Source organism: Atta cephalotes (genome assembly GCF_000143395.1).
Source record: "Atta cephalotes unplaced genomic scaffold scaffold00012, whole genome shotgun sequence".
NCBI classification, from domain to species: domain Eukaryota; kingdom Metazoa; phylum Arthropoda; class Insecta; order Hymenoptera; family Formicidae; genus Atta; species Atta cephalotes.
The window spans coordinates 5409835-5431607 of NW_012130076.1; the positions used below are offsets into that span (position 1 = coordinate 5409835).

At 33.5% G+C, this 21773-nt stretch overlaps 2 protein-coding genes across 2 annotated transcripts in view; one reads left to right on the forward strand and one right to left on the reverse strand.

Moving 5' to 3' along the window:
* The first annotated feature begins 189 nt into the window (after positions 1 to 189).
* Positions 190 to 3781, forward strand: LOC105617297 (asparagine--tRNA ligase, cytoplasmic). The gene is made up of 9 exons (XM_012198863.1): positions 190 to 214; positions 1369 to 1776; positions 1838 to 1995; positions 2087 to 2230; positions 2347 to 2495; positions 2566 to 2694; positions 2789 to 3038; positions 3105 to 3368; positions 3447 to 3781. Exons 1-9 carry the CDS (start codon positions 190 to 192, stop codon positions 3576 to 3578), a joined length of 1659 nt encoding a protein of 552 aa, XP_012054253.1. The 3' UTR covers positions 3579 to 3781.
* A 2066-nt stretch (positions 3782 to 5847) lies between these two features.
* Positions 5848 to 21773, reverse strand: part of LOC105617298 (dmX-like protein 2) — a 17709-nt gene continuing 1783 nt past the window's right edge. Inside the window, exons 5-32 of the mRNA XM_012198864.1 lie at positions 20641 to 20856; positions 20422 to 20557; positions 19719 to 19916; positions 19386 to 19564; positions 19031 to 19264; positions 18800 to 18950; positions 14077 to 18707; positions 13682 to 13996; positions 13493 to 13591; positions 13206 to 13403; positions 12896 to 13129; positions 12651 to 12788; positions 12272 to 12504; positions 12015 to 12196; positions 11485 to 11854; positions 11188 to 11421; positions 10842 to 11094; positions 10543 to 10747; positions 10200 to 10467; positions 9880 to 10053; positions 9709 to 9807; positions 8228 to 8314; positions 7093 to 7153; positions 6762 to 6970; positions 6531 to 6675; positions 6215 to 6432; positions 6036 to 6119; positions 5848 to 5964 (exon numbers count right to left, since the gene is read on the reverse strand). Of these exons, the coding sequence (XP_012054254.1) occupies positions 5848 to 5964; positions 6036 to 6119; positions 6215 to 6432; positions 6531 to 6675; positions 6762 to 6970; positions 7093 to 7153; positions 8228 to 8314; positions 9709 to 9807; positions 9880 to 10053; positions 10200 to 10467; positions 10543 to 10747; positions 10842 to 11094; positions 11188 to 11421; positions 11485 to 11854; positions 12015 to 12196; positions 12272 to 12504; positions 12651 to 12788; positions 12896 to 13129; positions 13206 to 13403; positions 13493 to 13591; positions 13682 to 13996; positions 14077 to 18707; positions 18800 to 18950; positions 19031 to 19264; positions 19386 to 19564; positions 19719 to 19916; positions 20422 to 20557; positions 20641 to 20856 (9668 nt within the window). The remainder of the gene's footprint in view (positions 5965 to 6035; positions 6120 to 6214; positions 6433 to 6530; positions 6676 to 6761; positions 6971 to 7092; positions 7154 to 8227; positions 8315 to 9708; positions 9808 to 9879; positions 10054 to 10199; positions 10468 to 10542; positions 10748 to 10841; positions 11095 to 11187; positions 11422 to 11484; positions 11855 to 12014; positions 12197 to 12271; positions 12505 to 12650; positions 12789 to 12895; positions 13130 to 13205; positions 13404 to 13492; positions 13592 to 13681; positions 13997 to 14076; positions 18708 to 18799; positions 18951 to 19030; positions 19265 to 19385; positions 19565 to 19718; positions 19917 to 20421; positions 20558 to 20640; positions 20857 to 21773) is intronic.

The window sequence follows — 21773 nt, forward strand, 5'->3', positions numbered from 1 at the left end:
TATATTATATATATTATTAATTAATTATTTATTTTAGTTTAATTATATACTAATATTAGTAGTACTAGTATAGATATAATATATAATATATATATATATATATATATATATATATATATATATATATATATATATATAACATTTTTGTAGGCTCTTCAGTGATATACCTCTGTCAAATATTTTATCAATATGTCAGAGAAAGTATTATTATCAGGTAAGTTACATCAGACTGATGTAATAATAATGGCTGTGTTCAGTTATACATAAAGTGCATGAGGTATTACGTTTAATTTTGTGAACAACAATGATAAAATGATACACATTATATGTGCAATGGATCGCAGCTAGTGATAACTGCAGCAAAACATGATACGAATGATAATATAAAGTTATATAGAGGAAAAATCCCTATTATGAGATATAGAATTTGGATAAATGCTAGAAGTTTATGGACAGAATTTAAAAAAATAATCATTTTGAAGGGAATATAATAAGTTTTAAGATAATATTATATAAAATTTAATTTAAATTCCATTTTTTTTTAAATTAAAGAAATGTAAAAAGTAAAATCGCAAAGTAAAAAAATTATGCTCCTAATATTAATAAATATTAAATATTAATAAATATTAATAAATATTAAATTAATATGAGATGCCCCGAGAAATCGATAATAAAATGCAAAGTATATCAGTATTGTAACTAAAAAACTTTATTTAATGTTTGTTAAATACAAACACAGCCATGGTGCGCGACAAATGAGTATGCGATACATTATATCTAGAACTCTTCTTCAGGTAGTTGAAATCAAGCATCGCAGAAATAGGCACTCGAGACTTCATATTATCCTTTTTATTGTACAATAATATTTATACTTTAACAACGATTTTCATTATGACATGGGAGCATGGATTATTTCATGTTAGAAATATCCTGGATATCTCATAATAATTTACACGCCTTATGGTTTTATGATCATCAATTCTAACTTCTATAATTAAGCAATTCAATATATCCCATATCCCATATTTTTCTATTAGACGACTTTACTCTATCACTACATGAAGAATTTATTGCCAAATATATTTTATTAAATAATAAACAATTTAAAGCTTATCTCAATGAAACTTGAAGACATCCAAATTCTAAAATTTTTTTTTATAATGACTACAGGTATGATCTAATAATAAATTTTCTTCTAAATAGTTTTCAATCCAAGAGCAATAAATTCACGGTGGAACCAAGATAATGTCTATTAGCAGAAACGCTGCTTTCTTATAATAGGGGGCTTTCTTCTATAGTTAATTTTTTTCTATATATTGTAATATATTAATATATAATTAAATAAGTATCCAATAAATATTTTACAAGGTATCTATACATCAGACAAGCATGGTAATGATGAGACAGGAGATGGTTCAGAGAGTAACCCCTTTAAAACTATCTTAAGAGCGATGCGTCATGCCAATAAGGAACCTTTTCCAATCATCTATCAGGATTCTCGAGAAAATAATAAAAAATATGAACCAGCATCTAAGTCTCAATTAAAGAAAATACAAAAAATTTGGGTTAGAGAACAGTATAAAAAAGACGAGAAGGAAAAGAAATTATTGGAAGATGAAGAAAAGAGATTGAAAAATCTTGGAGAGGCTAAATCAATTGTTATAGAAGAGGATAAGACTTTACCAGAAGCAAAAGAAATCAAGATAAAACAAGCTATTGATCACAGAGATCAAAGAGTTAAGCTATATGGATGGGTGCATAGACTAAGACGGCAAGGTATACAATATAATTGAATTTATTTCTATCGTGATAATTTATTGAGTAATTTGTACTATAGGCAAAGCCCTCATGTTCATCACATTGCGAGACGGAACAGGTTTTCTGCAGTGTGTACTGACTGATAAACTTTGTCAAACATACAATGCTTTGACCCTTGCCACGGAAGCTGCTGTTCAACTGTTTGGAATTTTGAAAGCTGTTCCTGAAGGGAAAAATGTACATTTGACATTTAATTAATACATAATATATAAATCATTTATGTACTGTTTATTTGGATAATGTTTATACATTATTTATTTAATTTCAGGCACCTGGTGGTCACGAATTATCTGTTGATTATTGGGAACTTGTTGGATCATCACCTCCTGGTGGTGCCGATTCAATTTTGAATGAAGAAGCTCTTCCTGACGTACAATTGGACAATAGGCATATAATGATTCGAGGCGAAAATGTATAATAGAATTTTAATTTTGCTCTTGTAGAGAACTGTTAATATAATCTTTAAATTTAAATCAATATTTATATTCTGCAATTAGATCTTTGATATATGTATCATTTTTTTTTCAGACGTCAAGAATCTTAATCATGAGATCTATATTAACGCAAGCATTCAGAGATCATTATAAAGATCGTGGTTATCATGAGGTAACACCTCCAACTTTGGTGCAAACCCAAGTAGAAGGTGGTTCAACTCTCTTCAAATTAGATTATTTTGGGTATGATATTGAAATAAAATGATTTATTAATTGTGCAATCAACGAGTCAATTGATTAATGTTGTTTTCAGAGAAATTGCTTTTCTTACTCAGAGTTCTCAATTATATCTTGAAACGTGCCTTCCAGCGATGGGAGATGTATATTGCATTGCCCAATCATATCGGGCAGAGCAATCAAGAACACGTCGCCACCTTGCTGAGTTTGTATAGAAATAGTTCTTTGTATTATAAAGAAATTGAAATAGGTACATACCTGCTTTTTTTGTAACTATTTTTTAAATATCAAATTTTTAGATACACGCATATCGAGGCAGAATGTCCATTTATTACATTTGATGATCTACTTGATCGATTAGAAGATTTAATTTGCGATGTAGTTGAGCGAGTTCTGAAATCGCCTCTCGGTCATCTTGTTAAAGAATTGAATCCGAACTTTCAAATGCCTAAGAAGCCTTTTAAACGAATGAATTACAGTGATGCAATTGAATATCTGAGAGAAAATAATATCACAAAAGAAGATGGCAGCTTTTATGAGTTTGGAGAAGTATGAATTAAGATCTCTTATATTATCTTTCTAGATAAAATATATAGTTGTTATCGTTTTTTATAGGACATTCCAGAAATGCCAGAAAGGAAAATGACTGATGCTATCAATGAGCCAATAATGCTTTGTCGGTTTCCCGCTGAAATTAAATCGTTTTACATGCAACGTTGCAAGGATGATGAATGCTTAACAGAGTCTGTCGACGTACTTTTACCAAACGTGGGTGAAATTGTGGGCGGTTCAATGCGTACCTGGGATCACGAGAAGTTGATGGAAGGTTACAAACGTGAAAACATTGATCCGACTCCATACTACTGGTATACAGACCAGGTAAATATGAAGAAAATAAATTCTAAATTTTTTCTTTATTTGAAATAACATAAATCGAGCAATTATGTTATTTTATAGCGGAAGTATGGATCTTGTCCTCACGGCGGTTATGGATTGGGATTAGAACGACTTTTGTGCTGGCTGTTGAACAGGTATCACATACGTGAAGTATGCTTATATCCGCGTTTCTTGGAGCGTTGTCATCCATAAAAGAATATCGATATATATGAGAATATCAATATTAAGTCAATATGCACATTACAATAGAGATACGTTCTGCTTTTTCCTATCACAATATAAATTACAGTACTGTATTATATTCAAAAATATTTTATAAATAATAACGATATAAATATAAATTATAACGAAAGAAACTTATGGAAAAATCACTTAAATAAAAGAATTAAGTATAATCAAAATGTATTCCGAATATTCATTATTCTCCATCCTTATGCAAAATATCACGTATTATTGTAATTTTAACAATAATACAATATTTGTATAATGATTAATATACATATGTTGTCAAAAGCTAGATATTTCTGATACTTATAATTTGCACATATTTATTGTATAATCGAGTATACAATGCCATCGACTGTGTATATATACAGTGGTTCAAATAAAAATTTACATAAAACATTACATAATCATATATATATGCATTGTATAAATACTGGCTTTGTTTTTACATAGAAAGTTTCATAATATTCCATGACAGAAAGTTGCTTAAAATTATTAGGCGATTATATAAATTCTTTATAAATTATTTATTCTTTCTGTAATAATTATACGGTATAGATTTTGAAATAAAGTGCAAAAATTGATAAGTATCTATATAAGTGCATTATGTGTAAATCAAACGGATTTAACTTTATATATGTATATATATGAAAACCGATAAGTGTCATTCAACAAGTGTATTTAACAAAAATAAATCCTTTGTTATAGCTCATAATTTTAGGTATATATACTTTATAACAGAATCATACTAGTAACAATTACTTTGCGAAAAATTTATAGCGATGGAAACAATACTAATTTAAAAATTATGGCGTTACATATCTTCAAATAAATTCATATTGAACGATGCTTGATCATAATTCGCGCGTGATATTTACAAAACTGGATATGAGAAAAATACATTTACCATCTGTGAAATATTTATGAAGTTTTTTAAAAATTATTTAAATAGATTTAAATAATTTTTAAAAAAAGTAATCCTCGAGGTTATTATTCTAACATTTGCCGATTTTAAATAATTCGGTAAACACATACGCGATAAGATAAACGCGTTACATTTCTCTCTGAAATAACTATATTACATTTCCAGATAAAGAGATACAAAGAGTTATTAGAAGACAACACAGATTTCAAGCTCTGTATTTTACTCATTATCCAAAATTGCCCGTCGTGTCTTACATATCTTACGAATATATTGTATATTTTATATATATATATATATATATATATATATATATATATATATAATATAGAGTGATGAGACAAAAAAGCATTAAAGTGGGAAATCTTGAATACATGAGAATCCGTTCGAACTAATTTATCAAACTATATTACAGAATAATAACTTACATTACGCACGCACTGTCCCTATTTCAACAAATAATACACAGAAAGTTTCTTATTAACACAAAGAAACATCTCATTTTCCTATGATCAATAACCGCTATGAAAATCGGCTAAATCGTCTTTAAATTATCTGCCGTTATTAAACAGTAGAATTCATTAACTGATCTTTATATAAATACATATATTACACATTAAAATATGAAGGTACGTGAAGATTATTACATATCATTTATCGAATCGTTTAATATTACTTTCATGTGAAAGGAATGATCATTAGTATTATTATATGCTGCTCTGTACGAAATCCACTTTAGGGAAAACGCAAGCTGCTTCCGCAGCCTTGTCGACGCTACAGTTATTTGTGTATCTGCTCGCTGTTTTGGTTTTTTTTCTTTTTTTCTTAGATCGGGGAAACATTTTGAGACTCTATCTAAGATTATAGATTTTACATTTTACTATATTTAGACTATAAGAGCTTCAGTTTTGGACAACAACAATATTCGTGCAGAATTCACTACTTTATTATATATAATAAAGTAGCTCTCGATGAAACGATGATATATATATATATATATATTTATAAATGTAACACTCAATATATTAGCTTGTCACAACACTAGCCATGCAAAGAGATGCCGTACCGTCTGCACGGTTCGTATGTAAAAGTAGTAGATATATTGTATAAGCAATCAATTAATTGCGTGGATTTCTTTAATGATTCGCCTTTCATATTTATATATATATATATATATATATATATATATAATGTGTGTGTGTGTGTGTATATATATATATATATATATAATAATCAATAAATATCGGCTCTTTTACATAATATACTTACACGGTATTCATTTTTTTTCATCAACATTTTCTCTTCTTTTTAATTCTAATAAAGCGTTTGTATTACACAATCGCGTTCTGGCAGTTGACGGACTTTCATCGAACCATCTGCTCCACATGAAAACAATCGACCCGCGGAATCCACGTGTAACTGGGTAACGCCCTGGTAATAAATGATAACGTTATATCTCTGTTTCGTGTTTAAACGAATCGGTAATTGCAATATTACAGTACCTGCCCTATGTTTTTAAAGAAACTAGATCGTGGATGTTCACTAGGAAACGAATAGAGGAGAGAATGGACGGTCAAACCCCATATCTGTGGACAAAATGTTCGCTCATTACAGTACGGAAACGAAGAAATGTATGATATCTCATTGAGAAGTCGCGATTTGAAGAGATAAATTCTTTCACCTTAATATCACCATCACCTGCCCCGCTAACGAAAAATTCTTCATGCGGATCGAGCGCTAGACATTTGATAGCTGACTCGTGCGCTTGGAATCTCTGCCTTTGTTGCCGTTGTCGCACGTCAAATATATTAATGTCACCTTTCTTGCCGCCGCTGATCAGCAGTTGATGTTGTGGTGCCAAGATTAACGCACTAGCTCCCTGATCGTGACACATGAAGCCTGACAAAATATAATCACATCGTAATTAAAAAAAGAATAATTATTTGTTAACAAGTGTTAAATATATATATATATGATTATACATTGAATATTTGTACCTTGTACAAGAGATTTGTTTTGCGGAAGTAATGTGTCCCATAACGCTACGTTCCGTCCTTCTGAGCCATGACCCGCGGTGGCTACAAGACTACATGCGCCAAGGAAGACGAAATCCGAAGTCACTTTGCTGTGGCACTGGTAAGTCTAAAATAGATTTGGTAATGCTGATAAGATATAAATATTGAATGGTATACTCTCAAAATTGTTTAGATAAATTACAAGATTCTTACAAAGAATGGTCGAGCTGTTCCTTCTCGACAGGCCACTTGGAACAGACTCAGATGACCATCGGAATCAGCCACACCGAACTTGTTGCCGTGCTGAGAAAAACGCACGCGAGTCACTTTGGCAAAAGTACCAGGTGCTCTCGGAGTAGCAACGGCTGTCTGATGTCCCCACTCCCATAACGATACAGAACCATCTTGTGATCCGGTTAAGTCTGATATCGCCACATAAAAAAGTGATAAACACGTTAATTACTTCAAAATTTCCTATCTCATAAAGAAGAAAAATTTGTAAGACGTACATTCGTGCGCTTATCAAGGTAACAAATATACTCACATAATGGTAAAAGTGGGTGGGAAGAAATTCTCCTGATTCCATCGATTTTATGTTTCAGAATCTGTCGGAATAGAATATAATCGATTGAATTTACGAATGAAAAGATTCAAGATAAAAATATATACATTTATAAATATGTAATATTCCATAATTAAACGTAACTTCATAAACACATTCAGTAATATTAAGGTATAACGCAGTCTGGGTGTTATGTTAACGCAAAGGTTTAATGGAGTTGCATATAATAAACATGTAACATGCGTTTCAAACATTGCAGCGAGTTTTCAGTTAAAACAATTTGTAATTAATATTCGATTGAAACTTTTCGGCCTACTAGCTTGCGGAATTAGCTCTAATCTTTAGGGGTTAACGGGTTTGTAAACGTTGAATTAACATGTGTACACGAATGTGGGTTCATATTGTATAACGAAATAATAGAAATCTCTACACCATCCAAATCTTATGATCCTCATACTGATGGAAAAGTGTAATGTTTAAAATTGGATACATTATTTGTGAAAAAAAAATTATATGTACAATCAGTCGAGCAGTTTGCATAATACATGCATTAAATTTACATCCAATCATATTCATTTAATATATTCAACTTGTGATAAGAACAGTGTGTTTTATCCATGAATTATAAATAACATCTATGAAAATATTCAGGAGCAGATGAAACATATTTGTCAATCAAGTATATATTTGCTAATCAAGTATATACTAATATTTCTTTTTTATAAATGTTTCTATCATATTATGATATACTAATAACGTAAGCAAAGAAAAATATGAACCAATGCATTGTGCATATTGAGCTCTTAGATAAAATGATAATGTTTCTAAATATTTCTAAAACAGATCTTACGGTTACTGTAAGATCTTTTGGAAATTCAAGATATATCTGACTTGTAATATATGTAAAAAAATTAAAAAATATTCTTAACAATCTCAGAAATTCTAATATTTTGTTTAGATAATCTTAGATTTTCACAATAAAATTGCGATAACCGTTATAAATGACATTATTATGAGCTTTAACATATTACAAATCAGATATCTGCTTGTTACTCAAAAAAGTTAAACATGAAATTTGCACTAGGATAGACTAGGGTCTGTTAGATGTAAATCTCACCGGCTTTAATAAGTGTTTGCTCCTATCGGCAACAAATTGACAGAAACGCAGGTCGTGGGAGCCAGGAAAAGCAGGCATCCCCTTCATCTGAGCGAGCGAATGAGCCGCCAGTTCAGTGACGCAGACCAAGTTAGATGTTAGGCAAGCATTGAACAAGCAACATTGTCTCCGTCACCACTTGTGCTACCCTAACCGAGTATACCACATTCACGACTTGCAAGGCTTGTCTCGCAATGTTTTTCTTTCTTTTTCTCTCTCTCCTTTATATTCATTCGAAAAATGACTTATAAGAAAATTGTTATACTTTTCTTTCTAAAGTTTAATGGACAAATGTTATTGTTAATGGTTTCGAGAGAGAAATAATTACCAGATTGTCAACAAACTTTATTAGTTTTACACAAATAGAGATATGTGATAAATTTGTTTCCAATATTTATCATGTAAAACAAGCAAGCCTTGAATTCAGCCATATCCTGATATGTGAGACAGTGCACATTTTGGTCTTAATATATATGTATATATATCAATGCAATGAATGATTTTTTTATAATCTTTGGTGCAAAATACTACTTCTAGACTCATATCATTTTGACTATCAATGTATAAGTATTGTCTGATTATTACTTTCGTATCAAAGACAAAACAAAGATATTGTTACACGCTTTAGATGAAGTGATGTCAAACAATATACAATGTATATGCGGGAACTTAGGTACACATATAATGATTCTTAGAATATCCTAGACAACACATTTCCTATTTAAGTCGATATAGATTTTTGTGAATAAAGTTATTCATTAAAAACTCCTTAGAACCTGTTAATTTGCCAGGAAACTCTTATTGTAAATACTTGTAAGCAACTAAAAATTGTATATCAGTCTTGGAAATACTGCAAGTACTTCCTCAATTATAATATGTTTCCTCAGTTATAATAAGCCTTCTATATGAGTTAATTAATTTCATTCAGATATACAATCTCTTGCATAGTAATAATTAATTGCACATATTTTACATTCACGCACACATATGCATATTAAAACAATACATAGTGAGATTTACAGTTACACTCAAAATAAAAATAAATTCTTTCTACTCTGAGATATAATAACAAATAAATAAATACAACTTAACAAAGAGGAAAAGTGAAATTTATTTTATTTTTATGTTTTAAAATAAACTCAACATTCAAGAATTATATCAAACGATAAGTGTAGCACAAATATATAGATAAGAAAAAGAAAAGAGAAAGAAAAATTAAAAAAAATAAAAATATTTTTCACATAAATTAATTTGAATTATATTTACATGATTTAAATTGTATTAATAAAATGTCTTTGATTTGATCATATTTAAGATTATGTCATAAATCTATCATCGAAACTTTCATTAATTAAAAAAAAAAATCTAATTTGTGATATATATATAATGTGATACTTTTGATATTATTTATTGTATAAATTGTGATATAATTAGAAACTCACCACGCTCGCGCCACGTCCACTTTGACTGGCTATACCTGAATGGGGTTGGGGATTGTTTTGCTGAGGACTTTGCGCCAACAAAGGACGATCTGCTGCTGTCTGCAAATGATATGTGTATAAAATATATATTATTTATTATTATATTAATATAAAGATATTATTAAATCATACCTGTATAACTAAGAAACTGGTTGGCGGTACAGGCTCTGGATCAGGTTGTCTATTCAAATTAATAATATCAAATTCGCATTCATCTTCCAACCATGATGGAAGTTCTAAGAGCAGAGAAATGTTCATCTCTTGTACTTCCCGAGGTGTAGCAAGGGCCATTAAACCTGGGTTTACCTATATATACGATCATCAATCACATTCAATATTACTATTATGTTGCAGAAATCTATTATAGATAAAATATTGTCAAGGCAATTTAAAATCTGTTTAAAATTTCTTTAGAAATAAATTATAGCTGGAAAAAAGTTAAAATCAGATACCTGATTAAGACAGAAGGCACTGATGCTATCTTGTTCTTTATGGATTATCCTGACTGGTTCTGGCAAGCTTGTAGTGCCACTATCACTACCCTTATCTTCTCCAGTTCCACGATGTACGCTATCAACGACTGACTGACTACTTTCAAGTATCGTTGACAGAGATCTTCGTTTCCCAAATACTGCACGAATGAAAATATCCTGAACCAATTCCTGTCTGACTAAATAACACCATAAACGATTGGTAGGTGCTGCGGATGCCAATCGCGTACTGAAATCATGAGAATATTTTTTTTTAAATAGTTCCTTTTCTCTTTCAATTTTTAACTAAATGAAATGTGCTCACTTAAAAGGTGTATTTCCTTTCTCTAATAATGATCGATATTTATGAATAGCCGGTTTTCCAGGTGTAGGAGAAGGATCCGGCGCACAGCCGGGTATATAATTCGCTGGGGGTCGACCTTTAAGTTCCAATTCTTCGCGTAAAGACTCTTGCCATTGTGCAACGATACCCAGTGTACCGTGAGTTAGCGGACTACTTACAGGTAATTCTAAAATAATAGACGCACATTACCTTAATGTTAACATTATCATGTCATATACTATATATTACTTAAGAGATTTATAAGATATTGTATTTCATACCTTGCATTTCTATACCGGCAATAGTCAAGAAATCTTGTAATTGTTGTTGCAATATTTTAACTATTGCTAATCTCATTACATTCCAACTATACGAATTGGAATTACTATGTTCTGTATTATCCTTTGGTTTAGTCTTTGGCTTCGAACTCGTGTCAAATACATCTTCCTCATCGTCTGTAGAATCTAAGTCAGATACCGCTGAATCGGAAGAATCATAATCAATTTCATCTGCATATTCAGTCTCTATTCGTGGCTAGAAAAGTATCGATTTACAATTAGTCAAAATAATAAAATACAGACACGCGGATATACAGAATCTTTCGATATTTGTTCTAAACATCCATACCTTCATAAGAAAATAGGAGATCATGCTCATTTGCGGTGAAACAAATTGTTCTCTGTACGTAGGTTTATCTTCCTTCATATTTGGCTGTTGACCCGTAAACTGTCCTAACAGCTTCATATTCAGCTTGACGCGTTGTTTAGTCAATGACGTCATGGTGTTCCACATACCGCTGGCGGTACTTTGGATGTCGCTCGTCACACTATCGGTTCGCTCGACACTATTCGTATTACCGCCCTGAAAGAAACGTAAAGATAAAAAAAAGCAACATTTGCAAAATGTACTAACAAAGGACCATACCTGGCTATTAGTAGTGCTCGCGACACGTAACAGCTTCTTAACGCCTCCTCCAAAGAGAGAGGCCCATGTACTGTTATCGAAGTGTTGTCCTACTAGTCTATATAAAATGTGACTGTCGCAACTTGACAAAGCGTAGATGAAAAGACTCATATATGTTGCCACGAAAGCCTCACAGAGCAGAATATTCAGCTTCGGTGTGTCTTCGTCTTTCTCCCGAGCTAATAATGCGCGCAAATTTGTCACGCCTGGCCATTTAGAAGGTGAGGTAGTTATGCATACACCGTCATCCGTCGAATATCGTCGATGATATCTATTTGAGGCTACCAAATGACCACCCGAAGACGTTTCTACTTCAGCGACTGCCGGAAAACTAAAAAATAGTCAATATGTATATATATATGTGTGTGTGTGTGTGTGTGTGTGTGTGTGTGTGTGTGTGTGTGTGTGTGTGTTATATGTATAGTATCTGATTAAGGACATCTTGTATAATATTTAATTAACTTAATTACATGTAAAAACATATAATTTACCTATCAGGCTGATGATGTTTCATAACAAATGTGTCTGAATCGCAAAGCGACTGGTAAATACAGGCGCTAAGTGCCACTGCTAAATCTCTCATGATGAATACTTCGCAATAATGTGTATTTCTGTTAGGCATTGGCGGATTGCGTAGCTCTACTAATGTTTGTAGCATATCATGAGCGAGAGACTATAAAAGACAATAATACTGTTATATATCGAAGAAAAAAAGAAAAAAAGAAAATCAATATGGTTTTTGACATACTTGTAGATGTCGAACTGGATCAGCAACGACAGTTTTGTTACAAGCGACGCTGGCACTTAATAAGGGTAGTGTAGTAGGAAACGGAAGAGGACTGAGCAATTGTTGTTGAGTCTTTTCTTGTTGCAATTCTTGTAGCAAGAGTACCAATTCCATTCTTACTGACGCTAAACCTCCACCTGATGCACCATGCAATGAACAGTACGATAATAATGTCCTCAACAATGTCTCGTTAGCTAAAAATCATACGATATTAAAATCAATATTGTCTTTCTCTTATTTATTAGAAAATACAATATTCGTAAATAGTTTGTTAAACATAATAATTTCTTAAATTAAAACATTAATTAGATAATATAAAGATCTAATTAATGCAATCAACCTTTCAACCATTTCTTCCTCTTTGCAGCTCTCTGTACTTTAGCTTCAAAATCCAATTTCTCTGCTACTAGTATTTGATGTAACGTTGGTTGTTCACCAGGTTTATATGGTGGTACATCGTCAACCATACCTCCTTCATCTAAAAATTTTTTTTAACATCATCGATTTTTATTAAGCCATAATTGTTGAAAAATTATTACGATGTTATTCATGATAAATATGTGTATGCAAAATAAAAAAATTTACATTCTGTTACGTTGTTCACATCTCCATCTACGTTAGTACTATAGCTGCAAAGTTGTCTCAATGCATCTACTTCTCGTTCCAACCACACGTAGAGTTGATATCGTAGCTGACCTCCGTCCACTTCAAAACCTGTCGCTAATGTAGACAGTTCTTCCATTAAGATTTTCAAGCAAGCCACGAATTTTAGCTGTTGTGCCATAATATCCAATGGTCCAGCTGATTTTATCACATCTTCTAAAATATTAGTCATTTTTATTAATAATAAAATTATGTAAAAATTAATTCACGAAGAAAAGAAGGAAAGTCTTACTATTATCATTTTCTGGCTTATGTATATTATTTTGCTCTTTTTTGTCGAGTTTCATACTCATAGGAGGACTGTCAGCGTCTTCTCCTTCACCCGTCTCATCATCATCCCAGTTTAATTCTAATTTATCTTCTTCCATGCGCTTGCTACTCTGAGACCAATCAAATGATGATGCATCCCAATCTGTATCGCCAACTGTTTCTAAAAGCAGTATTTCATTAGCTTCATTATATTCTTAATATTATTTTTCAATATTTTTTTATTTAAAATAATGATAGTTCTATATATACCTTTATTATTTATTGGATTCGACTTATTTTCCCAATTAATAATACCGGTATCTATTTGAGAATCTTGAGCTCTAGCCTTACTTGGACTATTTAGTAAACCTTAAAATGGAAAGATCGTAACATTTTCAATTTAGAATTTACAGTTTGTCAATTAATTTATGAATATACGTATATATGTATATTACTTACTTGGAGAATCTTCACCATTTGTTTCCATAACTTTATTAGGTAATTTAGATAAAACTTCGAGAGCAAGGGCTGGACAGCCAGCCTTAAAGTGTGCATGTGCTGTTGTGAAATACAGTTGCCTCTCCAATGGTGTAATACTATCTTCTAACAGTAATTGTTTATCTGGCTGACTCTTTGTCTCTGTGCCATAACTGAATCCCGAAATTACTACAGAGTGTCCTTTCTTCTTATCTTGCGCAGTGGATGCGATATATTGTCTGATTAATAATGGATGCGTACGAAGATAAACATAAAAGTTGAAAACGTTTGGATTTGCTGAAATAAAAATTAAAGGATAAAACGTTTATTTTAAGAGTTAATTTATGTAATTTACAAAGTACATCGATATTATTTACCTGTTGTTCCTTCTGGTTTATCAGATTCATCATTATATTGTGGATGCATATGACCAACATTGGTTAAGAGCAAAGTATTGAGAGAGCCAGAATAATCTTTCAAGATCCATAGAGCCATACTACGCAAGAAAGGATCAGGATGTACTCTGCTCATATCTTGATTTTGCCCATCTTTATCGCAACCTAGGATTTCTTCATATAATAATCTTCTCATATTAGGAGATGATGTATCATTTTCGTAAAGTCTAGCTATCACCATCGCGAGTTGGATGTCATTCAGTTTATTTAAGCACACGTCAATAGCATCTTTCAACGCTCCGGCAAGTAAAAAGAATGCAGCCGCGTGTTCAAATCGTTGTTTTCCAAGTAGAGCGAAAGCGTTCTTCAGAGCCGCCTTCCTCCATCGATTCTCAGCGAAATTATTTGAGAAGAAGGTGGTCATTCGTTCGTCTCGTTTATTTCTAAACAGACCCCACACTAAATTCTTCTTTTTCATCGCTAAATAATAGACAGCTGCATCCAAAGGATCTTGTTTATCTTGGAAAGCGGCTTTCGCTATTTTCTCCACACATTTTTTCAGCACCGTGTTACTTCTAATCCACCAACCTACGCCAAGCTCCTTCAATACAGACCATTTTGGTTGACTTTTGGCATAAGACGGAATTAATCCCAGTAATTCTTCCTCAGATTCAGAATGAAACGCCCATACAAGATTATTCGACGCGATACCCTGTTTCTGGAATTGTGCTCTTTGTATCAATGGTAAGCAGCGTATCAGATAATTGTAATGTTTCATTGCCAAGAGGAATCTGAGGCCACAGTCGTCCAGCGAATCGGTAGATACAGTTTCGCCGTCCGGAATGCCTGTTAAATTTTCCTTGGCGATTGCATTTTTTGCCGCATCGATTGCGAATCTTTCTGCGAAATCGACATTACACGTTGACACGGTATCCGCCAATGCGAGCAGATGCATTTGGTCGAGACTGGACAGGCCTGGAAGATGAGTGTGAGTCAAGAGACGTGATAACAGTCTGCCTTGTCGGGGACCAAAGTGAGAGATTCCTTGTCTCTCCGGCACAGAGGACCGTCTATCCTTTTGCCGCGAACATTCGTAATCCTCATCCAACATATCGTCCAACGATTCTCCTTCGTCCAAATTGCTGTCGAATAGCTCATTGTAATCATGCTTGTCCTCGCTTTGCTGATGCGGTAGATTCGTTTCTTTGTCGGCCATTAATAGAGTCCACAACGGGAGTGGAGAGATGGATGTAATCTCTGCATAATCCAGCGTCAATTCCTCCGGTATCTGTGTAGTCGAACCTCTCGGTTCCAGAGGCGATGTTGTGCCCATATAACTTACTGACATTGTTCTCGATCGTGACCAACCACTACGTTGTTTCACCAGATTCTCATCGTCGGCTCGCAAAGAGCAGGAACTACCTATACATCGGACAAGATGCGCCAGTATAGCTTTCACCCATCTGATCTTACCCGAATTCAACAGTTCCATCAACTGTTTAGGGTGATACTGTGGCAAAACCGGACAAGCTATCCTCGATGCTTCGAACAGTCCGTAATCTGGCATATAGTCGAAACTCAAATTCTCGTTCTGTATACCACGCTTTTTCTTGGCATCCAGCATTGTTAAATTAATGCTGCTAACACGCGACAAATGTGGCATAGAAGACACGTTTGCCAGCCGCCTCTGAGATGTCTCGTGTGCTAACGTACGTAGATCCTCATCGCGTAAGTTTCGACTTGCTTGGAACTCATCGGACTCCTGATGTTGCAGATTCGAATGGAAGCAGTCATTCTTCGGATTCGGCTTCCATTGCGAATACACGTGCATTTCGGAATCCATGCCAACAACCAGAATGCCATCGCGCACCCAGGATATTTGCATGGGCAATGGCGGCAAGCCATCTGCCGTCGTCAGCTCGATCTTGCGCAGCTTCATCCATCGGATCTCGTCGACGAATTGCGGCTGAGCTAACGACGAGGTCTTTCTCAGTATCGGTCTATTGTTGCTTTGAGATTCCTTCATTGCTTTCATGTTAGCTTGCGCCAGATCTGAGCATACCGGAGTGAACAACATAATTTTGGAACCAACACCTACAGTTAGAATATGCGAGCCGTCCTCTTTGGATACCCAGTCGAGTTGCACTAAATGCTTCTGCGTGAGCGGACACGTGTTACCATTCTCTATGATCGATTTCCGTAAAGATTGCAAGGTACTGAACGATGGAACCGCCAGCAGACCAGCTTTCGTGGAATCACCGTTCTCTCCGTTTCTCGAAGACCTTATATCCTCATGACTGAGAGTCTGCAATACCTGAGTGAGTCGTTGTTTCTTCTGCAAGAATCTACTATCATACAAATAACTAAGATCCAAATGTTGATCCACCGGTATTCGTGGCAAATGAATATTCTTCAGATGAATTGTATCTTCTAATATCCATTCGCTGCCACCCGTGCTTTCGCATTCGTATATAGCGACACAAAGATTCACGTAGCGCGAGTCCGGATCATTTTTCGTTGGACGCGTAAACGATTTTCCATACTTATAAGCGCAAGCAATGCGCCCACTATAAGCAGCGCTTATATTCAACGGTTGGCCAGTAATATCAATAGTAGATTCTTGATCTTTTCTTGTCATCTCCCATTCACACCATTCGTAGTCTAATTTATCATCCGATTTCTTCGTTACCTTACATTTCCAAAAACGCACAGTACTATCGCTACAAGCAGTGACAATAATGTATGGTGCAAAGCAAGCGGGATATATCGAAGAACTACTCAAATGTCCCGCGGCGGGAGCAGCATGAATCACCTCCACACCGTCAGGTAATGGCAATTCTTGCGTACAGACTTTCGTGGTGGTGATGAGAACGTGACTGTTTTGATGGCGACGAGGAAGGAACGTTGAGTCCAAGTCAGCTTGACTATCACGACGACTCCGGCCACCGGTTTGACTGGCTCTGCGAGATCGTCTGCCTTCCGCGTGACTCAATCTACCGGGTGTTCCCTCATCATCATCGTCTTGAACTAAATGAGAATCTGGCACATACATCATCGAGCCTGACAAACCAGTAGTTTCTGGTTGCGATGCTATGACCAATCGCCACATGTGCACAGTAGTGCCTTGTTGCGTACGCTCAAGGACCACTATGTAGAATGGTTCTTCGAAAATTGCCGATTGTTGCAGATCCACCATAGCGTCCAACGTAGACTCCATGAGTCCTAAATCATTGGCCGATGTGTCGATACCGGGTTGCTTCTCATCATTTCTTTCGCCTGTAATCAATTGCTCTTGAAAGACATGGAGGAACTGCGTGTTTTGCCAATCATGAGTAGCATCGGCAATAGCGTCGAGCTGTATAACGCATCCTGGTCTCGCGGTTGATTGCTGAGATACTATTTTTATCCTATCATGAATGGAGTGCCTAACGCCATCGTCCGATGACATATCCGTCGAAAGACTGGCCATGGAATCCATCATCCTACTTCTTCTCTCACTGATCGATACCTCAGCTAATAATGTTCTAGCATCAATAACAGCTTGATAAACCCTTAAACATTCTCCATCGCTAGCTACGAAGCAGGCACTGGGAGAATTAGATAGATTGCCTAATGTTGTGCTTGGCAATAATGTCGGGATCCAGGCTACGTTACTAAATGCCGATATCTCGGGCGAATTGATACGTGCCAATTCAGAAACTCCACCGCTTTTAGATAAAGGCCCCACGGCATCTACGCGCCACAATATCAATTCGCTGCAAAATCCAGTGGGCGACATAATATCTTTATCCTTACAAGAGTCATGCTTGCTATCGAGATTTTCATTGGATTCCGTTGATTGAGTACCAGAAAATTCGGGTATATTATGATGGGAAGTTGTTACAAGTAAAGGTAAGACAGGATGGCAAGTGATGTCGTTTACACGGAAGCGATGCCCGGAAGCTCTGCATGCATGTCCTATGCTCAATACTTGTGAAAATTTCGTTTTATCCGCAAATGTTAACTGCCATAAATTTAAAGTACCATTCGAGTGTTTTGACACCATAGAAACAATCGGACTAGGATGAGCCAATAGATCCGCATCTTGTCCATTCTTATTACTTTCTAATGCATTATTTTCAATTTTTGTTTGATTTTGATCATTTGTATTTTCTATATTTTTCAATAGTTCCTGACCTGTTTTGGAAGTCAAAGTAGATTGTTCCTCGTCTTGTTCTATTAGACTAGGTAAGGGATTCGCAACTTCATTAGGATCATTTGTTTTTGTTGAAGATTTTGCAACTTCACGAATATTCAATAAGGGTCCACCAGTATTGTGAGAGTACATCGATACATTGTGACTCATTGTCGATGCGTCGCCGAGCGGAAATGCATTTGGAATACGAGTAGAGAATGAAATTTGCGCTTGTCGAAAAGATCCGGGATGGTATTCATCTAACCATTCAATATGCCAAATCAAGAAACTTCCGTCTATCGGATGAATCGAGAACAATAAATCTGGATTGTGATGCCAATCACGTAGCAACGTTTCTATCTTTGTGTCCAATGAATCTGGTGCGTGATTCATTGTAGATGTTGCATCCGTCGCTATAGAATTAATGGAGGTTGTATTGCTATAACATAAAATTTTTTTTAACAGAATAGAATTTTATATATAAGAATGTGTTGAAAGAATTGGCAAGAAAAATAGATTTAGAAAACATACCTAAGAGTGGGATGAGAGTGCACACTATGTGCTAAACTGTGATGAGATGAGGTAGTATGTGCAGTATGATGTTCATCACTACTGTGATCTTCTTGACTCATTGACCGGCCACCGATTGGTTTCTGAGTTGTTTGTAGTCGAACTCCTTTTTCTAAAAAGAAGAATATTGTTATTAGTAATTGTATTTTTTCAACTTTCAATAATATGCAATTGAATAAATCAAATGCATACTTGGTGTACATTCATCCTCAGAATCATGTTCCACATGTTCAACATCTTGATGATGTTGCAAACCTTCCTCTTTCTCCACTACTTTACGAGTTAATTCTTGTAGTATGTTTTCGGCTTGCATAGTAAAATGCATTTCCTTATTATTTAACCAGTGTAAAATAAAATTCGGTTCTCTTTCGGGGTCTCCAGTAATTAGGCTTGGTACTAATGGTATATCTATAACATGAACGTATACTATCCACTGACGATTACCAATATTTCAATAATATTTAAAAGAAGACATAATACTAATGTAAAAAAAAAAATAAAATTTTTACACTACTTTATGTATGTGTAATAAACATTAATACTATACCAGTTTCTGCATTAATGCTGGCTGCCAAGTGGAAATGCATTCCTGGATAATGACCAGAAGTTTGATAATTATTATGAAAATCATGTACAGAATATGTAGATGGAAGCGTTGGTAAAGTCGGTGCTGTATGGCCAGCTTGATGTTGTTGTTTAGCATGTCGTCGAATATGAAAACATGTTCTAAAATAAAAAATTTTATATATCATCTTTACATCAAAATTTCATATATATATTATTTCAATATAAGCATTATAAAAAGCTTTCTTTATACTTTAAAATTAAATAGCAAATAAAAAAATATCAAATTCTTCTGCCATCATCTCTTCAAACATACTTCATATGTTTGAGCCGCTGCATAAATCGATGTTTGTGCATATTATGATGACGATGCTTGCCATGATGACCATGCCTATCGGAGCCTTCAAACTGACTCATATTAGCTAAACCTTCGATTTCAGGTGGTATCGTTTCTGCCCACACTCGACAAATATTATCACGACACGAAGTGACCAACATATTGGATACAGAGCCTCTAATTTGTGACAAAAGAAAATTACATGCAAATCTTATTTTTGCTTCTTATATTGTTTTATTTAACTTTATTTAATCTTTTTACTACAAAAAAACCATTTCACAGTAGCACAAATAGTATATTTATTACATTCCGAGAATCATATATATTTCTTGTCTTATATCCGTTTCTATCAATGTCAATTAAATTTTAATCATTTAATGATTTAATTTTAATGATTTAATTTACTCTTTATGCTTTTCTAATTCTTAGAACTAGAGAAAAAGCTAAAAAGTATTCTTTATCTTTTTTTATTCTTTATTAGATAAAAAGTAGTTTAAACCAAGATTGAAGTTAATCTACCCAATATTGATAGAAACGAAATTATTCGTATAAATGTTAATTTATGATAAAGTTATACATTTTAACTCTACGTGTAGCAAAAATATTATTAGAGTAATGTTTGTTATATCGTTCAAATAATATATATAAATAATATCATTGATTTAATCGTAGATTTACTTACTTTGGCATGTATTTACTTGTTTTGCGCCAAGAAAGGTGCGTTACAGCACGTGGATGTGCAACATAAACAAAACTAAAATTGTCACTACCCACGGACTGAGAAAAACTTGTATGATCTATGCTCTTTGCTGGAAATACTAGAAATGAAGAATAAGTCTATAATAACTGTTTATATAAATAAAGAAAGATCATCAATTAATAATTCAATAAAAATACATACATTGTTTATTTTCAAACCATATTTTGACTAATCTATCATTCATTCCTGTTGTTGCAAACAAAGTGCCATCAGGACTAAAACTCATAAGATGGACTGGTGTAGCCGTACGACATTTCCATACACAGTTCCAACCGCCTGGATCATTTGCAATAGATGTGTCTCCAGGCCCAGGACTTTCAGCTTCCCCTCCAATTGAGAATGTTACTGTACCAGCTGCTAAAAAATAAATTTGTTTTAACAATATAGTAAAATTGTTTTTAGATATGATAAAATGCACATATCAAAAACTCAAATAAAAAAGACTAATATTTAAGGCTTCTGAGCCTAATCATCAACCATATTGAATCATGACGTCAGAAGCAAGAAATGACACATCAATTTTTATTACGTGCCATTTATAAATAAAGACAATTTAGATAAAACAAAATGATAAGATTGCTTTAAAACATTTGTAAAAATGGGGAAATTATGCTTATCCCTCCTGATAATCAATAAATAATCGTAAAAAGTGATAAAAGGCACGTGTAAGAAAATAAGTATGCGCATTGAATAAAAGCACTTAATGTGCCTTTTATTGACTGTCAAGGGAAATAAGCATAGTTTTCGTTCATTTTTATAAATGTTTTAAAGCAATCTCATCATTTTGTTTTATCCAAATTGTCTTTATTTATAAATGGCATATAATAAAAATTAACGTGTCATTTCTCGCGTCATGATTCAATATGGCTGTGGTGATTACTCAGGAGCTTTAATAGAGTCTCTCCATAATGCAAAAGATAATATGTTAAATTATATTTAATCATTTGTATATATAAAAGATTTATAATATATATTTTATAATAATATAATGTGTATTTTTTTATGTTGTGCAATAGCAAGCTGATAATTAAAGTAAATTAAAATGTTCAATGTGACAAAGCACAAAAAATTAAACAAACGTTTTTTAAATCATATTGAAATTATCAATCTTTGTTTGTATCTATTTCATGTATATATATATACACACACATATATATATATATATATATATATATATATATATATACTATATATATATAATAAACTAAACTAATTAAAGTTATACTACACTACTAAATAAAATTAAAATTTAAAGTTAAGTTACTATTATATAT

Excerpts from the sequence above, each read along its gene's own strand:
- LOC105617297 (XM_012198863.1), top strand. The coding sequence starts at position 190 with ATGTCAGAGAAAGTATTATTATCAG. Across the intron at positions 2,496-2,565 it reads TTCAAATTAGATTATTTTGG|AGAAATTGCTTTTCTTACTC; the intron begins GTATGATATTGA and ends TGTTGTTTTCAG. Across the intron at positions 3,369-3,446 it reads ACTACTGGTATACAGACCAG|CGGAAGTATGGATCTTGTCC; the intron begins GTAAATATGAAG and ends GTTATTTTATAG.